The 10,307-nt window shown below is 45.8% G+C and overlaps 1 protein-coding gene across 1 annotated transcript; it reads left to right on the top strand.

Moving 5' to 3' along the window:
• The first annotated feature begins 4,282 nt into the window (after nucleotides 1-4,282).
• On the top strand, nucleotides 4,283-9,991 carry LOC307088154 (terminal nucleotidyltransferase 5A-like). Its single transcript, XM_079753952.1, has 2 exons — nucleotides 4,283-5,301; nucleotides 6,948-9,991. Exons 1-2 carry the CDS (start codon nucleotides 4,873-4,875, stop codon nucleotides 7,767-7,769), a joined length of 1,251 nt encoding a protein of 416 aa, XP_079610078.1. The 5' UTR covers nucleotides 4,283-4,872; the 3' UTR covers nucleotides 7,770-9,991.
• Nucleotides 9,992-10,307: the final 316 nt, after the last annotated feature.

The raw sequence follows: 10,307 nt of genomic DNA, 5'->3' as shown, positions 1-10,307 counted from the left end.
CCAACGACACACCCGAAAGTCTGCTGCTCTGGTTATGCATGAGGGCTGCAGACACAGGGAGGTCTCACTAAATCAAAAAACTAAATGAAAGAGAATTTTACTTTTTTCAGATCACACAACTTTAATGTCGACAATATAATAGTATATTGTCTCATCGGGCAAGATTTCTTCACTGAGTGTCATATGACATGTCTTCACAAATACTACGAGAATGTCCTCTATCTGGGGTTATGTGTGGGAAAGTACTTCACCGGTGTTACACTAGCAGAGAAAGCGACAGAGAGAGAGTGACAGAGAGAGCGAGTGGCCTGGTTGATATGAATTTACGTGAGAGCTTTTACTAAGTGAAGAGTGCCCCATAGCTCATTCAAAATCGGAGCATTAGAGACAGTGGACGTCTGTTATCTTTTTTACAAAGACCACCTGTAGATGGCGATATTGCTACAATCTTTCCCCTTTCAATTCTCCCACAAAAACCAACCCACACCCACCCACTTACACACACACGCGCGCGCGCACACGCACACACACGCACACACACACAGAAAGAAAAAGAGAGGGAGAGAGAAAGGCAAAAAGGGAGAAAGGAAGAGAGAGAGAATGGAAGAGAGAGTGAAGAAGAGATGCACAGTGTGCAGGAGGGAGCAGTGTAGCATGGCTTATGTCCAGGGCAGCGTGCGCGTGAGGATATCTCATTAGTGGCTATGGAGCTAGTTAGTGGGGGCTTACGCTACTCAGAGCTCTGCACAAGGTCGGCATGGCTGGCCGAGGGCTGCTATTAAGGCCAGAGTTAAAACTGATGCTCGCAGATAGATTCCGGGAGGGCTTGTACAACGCGACGTCCCAACGCAATGCCTGCCTCTAGTTTGGAAGCATTAGAGCATTGGAATGTTAGTTATTATGTTGGTAGTGATTTTCTTTTCGTCCTTGTTAAGTTTTTCATCGTGATATGATTTGGCATTTTGGGAAGCGATTGTTGTGTTTCCAAAGCGTTTCTCATGCATATTGCATATCTTATATATTGCATATCTTATATATCTTTTTTATTAGCCTAAATTGAGTCTCTAAATATGGAGGAGAAGCCTATCAACAACCAACAATCCCATGATGCATTCTAATAGAAGCCTAAGGCCTACACAACGGTGGCAACTCTGATGAGGACTTACAGTTGCAGGACAATGTAAGGAAATAAAAGGCACTAAGGATTTCATCTCTTTTACTTTTTACTGATTTAATGTTTTTATTTGAGCCTACAGGGTGCAGTGTCGCCACATTGATCACATCCATGAGAGCCGTCATGGATGCAGTGGAATAGCCCGGCTCAGGGAAGGGAATGTGTTTATTGCAATATGCACTTAACGCTCAAGTCATGCACAGTATATAAACACGACTCACCATATTTATTGTTCACAAAATACTGAAAATATTTAACTAAATGTCACTATCCATCTTCAAAGCACTAACACTATGCGGCCTTGTCTTGAGTTAACACAACAACGCCAAAGGAACTAGATTTCAAATTAAATGTAAAACATAAAACTATGGCTCCAGTGGAACAATAGAGATCCGACAGAACAGTGCATGTGGCCTGTAATCGTAAACAGTATAAACCACAGGAAGTAATTGAATGATTAATTAATAGATTATTTTAATTGTAGGGTAAAAGCCAGTGAGGGTGGTGGTGGTGGTGGTGGAGAAGGTGATTGAGCGGATGGGGGTGGCTGGGTAAGCGGAGTTTAAAAGCGGCCTGTTCCGTTCTCGTGGCTCAACGTAAGCTCATAATTAACTTTGGCATGTCGCTGAATGGCTGGCAGGGGGGGGGCAGCAGGAAGAGAATTGAGAGTTTGTGGACGAAGGTATACAGATGCTTATGAACTTGCAGTAAGCAAAATGAAAATAACCAACAAAGGGATATGCATACAAATCCAGAGTGACCCAATGCATTGATGTTTGTGTGCATGCACTCCTATATCCGCACTGTACTGACAGCGATGCATAGTTTCTCATTCTTCTGACAAATGCACTTTTTGTTAGTCCCTTTGGATACAAGCATCTGATAAATGCCCTGAATGTAAATGTACACACACACACACACACACACACACACACACACACACACACACACACCACAAACACCCACCCACCCTGACCCATCCATCAACCCACACACACATACACACAGACGTGGGCAGACACACATGTGCATGCACACGCGCAAGGTTTTGTACTCTGTTGCCAAATGTGGCATGTATCTATAGGTTTTGGCCCGCTAAAAAGGGGTCTGGTGGAAGATCTCCTCCCATAAATCCGCTGATGCCGTCAGACACTGGGAACCAAGCTGGTGTCATCCACTTCCCAGGTCAAAGGTCAGGTAATTCCCTGCTGCACCGCAGCGTTCTCTGGCTCTGAGCCTGTCACTGAGTCAGTGGGTGAATGAGAACCGGGGGTGCGGGGGGGGGGGGGGGGGGGGGGGGGGGGCAGTGGACATGTGGTCCCGCAGGCCCGCATGGCCTACAGACTCATATTGACCTCCATTAACCCCCAGGCTGTTGTTCAATTTCATATAGAATAGTTAGCCCACGCGGCATTCATTTAAAGCATCCTAGAACAATGCTTGAAACGCCCGAAACCCTTGCATCCAAAATGCCTGTTTGCAGTACAGGTGGCCAAAGTCTGATCTGTATTTCTGTTGATAGTCTGTGGTTTGTCTATTTAGTGTGACTGGAGGAGATGAAAGAAAATGTATTCTGTGTATCTGTCCCATTTATTTTGTGGTGGGAAAGATCATAGATTAAACTTAATACCGTCCTTTCTGCAGTATTAATCATCGCAGACATAAGCTTTGGAATAAGAGGAATTTGCATTTTTAACATTATTGTTAATGCATGGAGGAATGTGTGTATGTGTGCGGATGTCTGTGTTTTTGTGTGTGTCTTTGTGTGTACGTGAGTGTGTGTGTGTGTGTGTGTGTTTGTGTGCATCATGAGTGTGTGTGTGTGTGTGGGTGTGTGTGTGTGTGTGAGTGTGTGGGTGTGTGTGTGTGTGTGTGTTAGTGTGTGTTTGTGTGTGTGTATGAGAGTATGTGTCACTTCACATACAGGTTAATCTTCAGTAAGCTGGTTTATGGGCTCGTCTGCAGTGACGCAGATGTGCCAGTGAAGCTGTGTACTGATAAATTCTCCCTGACAACTAGCCTAGCCTAGCTTAGCCTTTAGCCTAACGAGACTACAAGCTGTAATGTAATGTATGTATGGACAGAATGAGGCTCTCCTCTGTTTGCAGGCCTATGTATACTTCTGTGGGTGTGTGTGTGTGTGTGTGTGTGTGTGTGTGTGTGTGTGTGTTTGTGTGTCTGTTTATATCTGTATGTACGTACGTATGTATATATGTATGTTTGTATGCATGTATCTATGTATGCATATATACATGTATGCATGTATGTGTGCATGTATGGATATGTGCTTATATGTAGGTTTGCCTGTATGTAGGCTATGCACGTGCATGAACTGGATGTGTGTAATGCTCTATTTATGGATGGATAGATGCATGTAAGGCATACACACACAAACACACACACACACACACACACACACACACACACACACACACACACACACACACACACAAACACACATACGTCACCATGCATTGTGAGAATAAGGAGTTAAAACAACTGTCTAGAGGTGGGCGCTAGAAACTCCACCTCCCAACTCATCTGTCCTGCACATCGATGTGGACAATTTATTTTCATCTTCTTTTTATTCTTTCTTCCTCTTATTTTGACGCTCTTTGTTATCTCTTTACAGTTCACATTTGAACTTTATGAGAGTAGATGCAACGTTTACAAACACAATATTACACACACAAAAACTCAATATTACACGTATACTTGTGTAATATTGTAATGTGTAATATTATCACAGCACAGACTGGGAATCAATTGTGTGACTGCCTGCACAATAAACAGTGCCAAAACAATACACGGGGTGGTTAAGTCTATACTTATCAAATCGGTAATGTATCACTTTAACTAAAGTCATGAAATAGTGTAAAACCGGCTAATTTGTTATCACTATAGCGGAGCCTTGGCGTAGATCTAAGGAGGATACTCTGCAGCCATTGGTGGGCGTGGCTATCAATTACGTAGAGAAGCCCCGCCGTTCCTCTGGCTCGGGGCTTCTAGTTTTCACAACTTCTCCAGCAGCTGTGCAGCGGGACTTCTGTGGCATTGTACAATGCCAACCCTCGAAAAAAGAATCCAAAATGTAAGTCATAAGACAATTTCACGCACCACTTTCTGAAGAAAGCGAAAGTAGGTGTGCATTGTCGAATATTATAACTGCAACATTTGTGCGTAACGGATGCAGCAGCTGCGAAGAAGGAGGCGCGCGGACGGCGGTGCGTAAAAGCAACACTTAAAAAAAAAAAAAGGAACGGCTACTTTTCGGAATGCGTGTTCTTTTGAAACTTCTGTCAATGTTGGTGGATGCATGCTGTGGACGTGCCATGTTTTGAACGGGTCAGAAAATAACGGACACCCAGCAGATGCGAGTGAGTTATCCTCAAGGCTTTGAACAGCTGATGAATCGAATTAGTCTAGCCTAGCAGACTTTATGTAAGAAGTAGGACTACACTATCTCTGGCTACGCATGTCCACAGTGCACGTCGTAGTTTCTGCAGAAATACCATTTTGCACGGAATCGTATCATGTTAGCGACTAGAAGCGACCGTAAATCGCCGATTTAGAGCACAGGCCCCAGCAGTCATCTGAAGGGGTTGGACGGACACTGACCCCTCGACCAAAGCACGAGAAATCACTCGATATAAACGTGTATGTTTACATTGAACAACTAATATCTACCTCCCGGCAAGATGGACGAGCCCGCGGACTCGCCGCCTCCTGTGGATAGTTGCTTAGACAGAGATAGCCTCAACCTAAGCGTCCTCAACTGGGACCAGGTGCAGCGGCTGGACGCCATCCTCACCAGCTCCATCCCCATCCACGGGCGATGGAACTTCCCCACGCTGGAGATGAAACCGAGGGACATCGTCAAGGTGGTCCGCTGTCGCATGGAGGAGAAGCGGATACATGTGCGGGAGGTGCGGTTGAACGGCTCCGCCGCCAGCCACGTCCTGCACGAGGACAGCGGTTTGGGCTGGAAGGACCTGGACTTGATATTCTGTGCCGATCTGAAAGGGGAGTTGGAGTTTCAAATCGTGAAGGATATCGTTCTGGATGCACTGCTGGACTTTCTGCCGGAAGGAGTGAATAAGGAGAAGATCACACCAGTCACCTTAAAGGTCAGCATGCACCATTGGTTCTCAACCTTTGGGGTGTCTTCTGATATGCATGTGTGGTCGCAGGAGATTGCTGATATAAGCTGTATACATTTGATCATACATTTTAACAAACACTTTTTTGAAATACTTTTTTAAAAGGTCACATAGAAATCCTGTAGGCCAATATATCTGACTGCCTCAGGATTCATATCCACGAGGCAGCATAATACTACTTATCACTAAGTGTGCAGCAGAGCGATGCGATTACGTCCTCGGAACACTGATATTACCGGCAGATGCTAATTGGGTAATAATAATTTGAGGGGAAACAGATGCAGAAAAGTTAATGCTGAGGTCGCAAACATTTCAAGAGCTGGAAATTAGGTCTGTGTCCAAAAAGGCTGTGAACCACTTGATGAGGTGTTTTGACATGTTACCTGTTCTGTTATTTGTAGCTATAATATTGTGCAGGCTCAGACACTTTGGTCTAACTCGCCAACGAAGTGCCAAGAGAGATTTCACTATGACATCTCGTTAATCACCACAGGAACTAGGATGTTATGAGGATTCACGTTGCCTACTTGGGAGGCCTGCTTATTTGACGGGCAATTGGAACTAATTGCGCCCAAGACCAACTATCTATAAAGTAACCTTATAGGCTACATCGACGTTGGGGTCTATTTTATACAGTATTTGAATGTATAGCTGCAACAGAATGATAGGGCTGCAGATAGATAGGCCTAGTCAGAACGATGGGTTTCAAAGAGGATTCTGTCTAATCCAATTTGAGTCAGATTCACATTAATCAGCCGGCTACGGAGTTCCTAGAGAAAGTAACCCTTCTCGCCTGAACAAGCTAAAGCCACAATATCAGCCCTTTTCCTTGATGTGGACTTGCAAGAGCTACTCGGAACCCATGAATAACTTTGTAAAAATCAATGTTATTAGAAACATGGAACGTTCACTTTGATGCAATGAACTTGACTTAAATTGAATGTGAAGAAAGTACTTCACAAAAGAGTCTTGAATTATAAATAAGTTAATAAAGTTTGACCTATTTCAAGGACCAATGAAATGGAAATAATGGAAATAAGCTTTTTTCTATTTATCCTTCATAGTTTTTGATTCATGTTGTTCATTGGTTGGCTGTAAATCTATACCTACATTTTAATTTATCGAATGAATATCAATCAAAAACAAAGTCGATCAATGCTAATTTGAACATTTTCATACACTGTTACTTTTTGCGACCTTTTCTACCCCTGTACACCGCTGCACCATGATATTCAAGTTGACTTATGAAGCCCTTTATTACAATTGCTGTCTGGATTGGTTTGGCAGGCCTATGGTCAGACGAGATGAACATTTCATGCTCTAAGCCCTCAAATAGGAAAGAAAAAAGCAGAAATAAATTTTGACTTCCCCCCCCCCCCCACCCCCAATTTACGTCTGCAGACACAGAGAGATTAGGAACGTGGAAAAGTCCCTAGACGAGCATATTCTTTACACAGAGGACTCAAAAGCAATAAAAACAAAGATCCCTGCGAGGCGCTTTGACCGAACAGCAAACACACAGCATCAGCTGACGCCATGACCTCCTGATGATCAGTGTCCAACTCAAACCACCCCTGACCCCCTCACCTCTCCCCTTTTCCTCCCCCACCCAGGAGGCCTATGTCCAGAAGATGGTGAAGGTGTGCAACGACTCAGACCGCTGGAGCCTCATCTCCCTCTCCAACAACCGCGGCAAGAACGTCGAGCTCAAGTTCGTCGACTCCCTGCGCCGGCAGTTCGAGTTCAGCGTGGACTCCTTCCAGATCCGCCTGGACTCCCTTCTGCTCTTCTACGAGTGCTCCGAGCACCCCATGGCCGCTACCTTCCACCCCACCATCCTGGGCGAGAGCGTGTACGGCGACTTCCCCGCCGCCCTGGACCACCTCCGACGGCGGCTCATCTGCACGCGCAGCCCCGAGGAGATCCGCGGCGGGGGGCTCCTCAAGTACTGCCACTTGCTGGTGCGGGGCTTCCGCGCGGCCTGCGAGGCGGAGATGAAGCTGCTGCAGCGCTACATGTGCTCGCGCTTCTTCATCGACTTCTCGGACATCTGCGAGCAGCGGCGCAAGCTGGAGTCCTACCTGCAGAACCACTTTGTGGGGCTGGAGGACCGCAAGTACGACTACCTGGCCACGCTCTACGAGGTGGTGCGCGAGAGCACCGTGTGCCTCATGGGCCACGAGCGGCGGCAGACGCTGAGCCTCATCTCGTCGCTGGCGCTGCGCGTGCTGGCCGAGCAGAACGCCATCCCCAACGCGGCCAACGTCACCTGCTTCTACCAGCCGGCGCCGTACGTGGCCGACGGCAACTTCAGCAACTACTATGTGGCGCAGGTGCAGCCGGTGTACTCGTGTCCGCCCTCGCCGTCACGCCACTACCACCCGCCGCCGTATCACCCAGTCTACCAGCAGGCCACCTGGCTGCCCTGCAACTAAAAAAAGGCCAAAACGTTGTTCGTCCCACGTTCTGCTTGTGCTGCCGTCGCTGCCGCTGCCGCTGCTGCTGTAGTCGTTGTTGTCCATGTTGGCTCCCCCTGACGTTTTTGCGATGATGAGGAAGAATTTCTTTCTCTGAGGAATTCCGGGGGGAATGGGAGAACGGAGGATGGAAAGGGGAGACACATCAAGGTCCCCCGACGCGGAGAAAGGCTTTTCTCCCCGGGGGGTAAGGGAGACCGGGTGGAGGGGATTGTTGTCAGAGTGGGTGGTGGGAGCGCGAGTGTCAGATATTGCCCTCAGTCAGGTGAACATGATGATGACCCTCATGGCCTCGTTCGATTTAAATTCAGAGTGTTACAGAATGTCTGAGCTACCAACAATACCGGACATGGTGGTTTTCAATCTATGCTGAAAACCAAGACTTACATTTTGTACAAAGAGCGCATCAAAAAACCAAGGGTCGGCGATCACAGCGTTCCACGAGGTCGAATGCGAATCACGTACAATCAGCTTCGTGTTGACAGCGAGTGGAAATAGAGAAGCGGGAGACACTCTACATGAGAAGAGGAACCCCCCCCGCAGCAGACGGACAATGTCGGCCATGTTTATCCAATGTCATCGCAACGGACAAACGCACGCTTCATCACTGTACAGAAATAACTTTCTTTTGAGGAAAAAAGTGCCTAGATAAAAAAAAGAAATCCTACAGGGAAGAGATATTTTGTTATTCCTGTTTTTTTTTAGAGGACTATAGAGCTGTTTTAGGGGCCGATCCCACCGAATGCTTTTTTGTAATAGCTGGGCGGGGCTGTATTGTCATTGTCCCCCTTGGTTCTCATTGTTCTCATTGAACCAAGCACGGTTCCCAATAAGAACAATGGCTAAGTGTCTCACTGTTTTCTAACATGAGCTACACGCTTTTTTGGCCGCGCACAGCTGCATGCATCCCAAATTGAAAACATTTAAACTCTGTAGCCCGACCTCATTGTAGGTTTCGGTGTACATGTTCCCTGGTTTCCTTGCAACAGTAAAGAGGTGCATCTTCCTGCTGTACTTTTTCTAGGCTAATTCTAACAAATGCAGTGCAGTACGCCTTGGGTTTTACAGCCTGCAAAGGTTTTCTTCGGTGGGATCAGCTCCTAAGGGATCTCTGTGTGGGCTACGCTGTTAATGAATGTATTTTGGACCAAAGAGTGTCAATACTGAGATAGATCTCTTATACTAAGGGCAAAGGCTTTTGGAGCAATCAAGTAGATCCGGACCAATGCAAAACCAGCTGGAAGGGAGGTTGTGTGTGTGTGTGTGTGTGTGTGTGTGTGTGTGTGTGTGTGTGTGTGTGTGTGTGTGTGTGTGTGTGGATAAGAACGAAGAAGGACAAAAAGGAGAGGGAGGTGAGAGACTTGCCAAACCCCGCAACACACCAGAGTTGGTCTCCATGGTTATGTGGCGCTATTACAAACGGCATGTTTGTCAGAGGTGTGGAGGTTGCATTGTGTATACACACACACAGGTAATTTATGTCTAAGTTGATATAGATAGGCCTGAAGTGAGGACATACAACTTGTAGTCATACAGGCTGGTACCCCCCCCCACCCAGAAAAAACCTCTGACGTTGGAACACAACAAAAACATTAGTTCTTTGTGTGTTTTTAACTTGTATTTTTCTTTGAGATACGGGGGGTTGGGGCTTGACGATCGGTTCCCAGCTGGTTTTGCTCTGACTAAAAACAGAAAAGTAATGTCCATTTGTGAAAATAGAGATAAGGTTAATCGCAGTATATGCAGGGAATGGGAAAAATCAAAACCAAGGGTGGACTACAGCATGTTTCAACTCTTGGATGGGGAATTTGAGATTCAGAAGTTCCTCGAACCAAACCTCTCGTCAGATATCCTATTTTTCTATTGACCTCTATTTTTGTACAGTTTGTGTCTGGTCGCGGCCATAGGGAGACTAGTGAGGTTGAGTTGTCGAGTATAAAGAGTATTTTTGTGAGATATTCTATGATACTACACTGTTGAAGAGCAGTGGATGCGACTGGGCATGATACTTGATGTGTTTCCAGCTGTGTCAGATGTTATTTTTTTTCATTGCTCAAAAGAGATTGTGTCACTTTTCTGTTCAGAGGTTTGAATGCCACACGTGTGGGACCTAATTATGACTGGAGATTATTGTCTTAAGATGAATGGAGTAATAATAATAAAAACACAACCAAACATTTCTTTTCTTCTCTTCAATTCAATCAACATGATATTATATACTATTTTATATATAGCGCCAGAGCAGAAAGTATTATGTCTCCCTGTGAATATGCCAGTTTTCTAAAAGAGGAAGATGACTTTGCATTCAATCAAATCCTCATTTCACAACTGGCATTATAGTAATATGAATGAAGACTGATATTTAGCACTAAGTCAGGCCAATGAGAGAATAAGAGAGAGAAAAGCAGGCAGACAAAGAGGGTGAGTAATCCAGGGTTGGCCATGCCTTTGACAGGGTGAACGGCCCCAGATAGCTAACTGCAGGATCCCAGCAGG

This window comes from Pollachius pollachius (genome assembly GCF_949987615.1).
Source record: "Pollachius pollachius genome assembly, chromosome: 16".
NCBI lineage: Eukaryota > Metazoa > Chordata > Actinopteri > Gadiformes > Gadidae > Pollachius > Pollachius pollachius.
Note: the sequence above shows the minus strand (reverse complement) of the source record. Positions and strands in the feature narration are given on the sequence as shown.

Bases quoted from the DNA above. Each gene is read 5' to 3' on its own strand.
- LOC307088154 (XM_079753952.1), top strand. From the start codon at position 4,873: ATGGACGAGCCCGCGGACTCGCCGCCTCCTGTGGATAGTTGCTTAGAC. The intron at 5,302-6,947 runs GTCAGCATGCAC...TCCCCCACCCAG, and splicing joins TCACACCAGTCACCTTAAAG to GAGGCCTATGTCCAGAAGAT.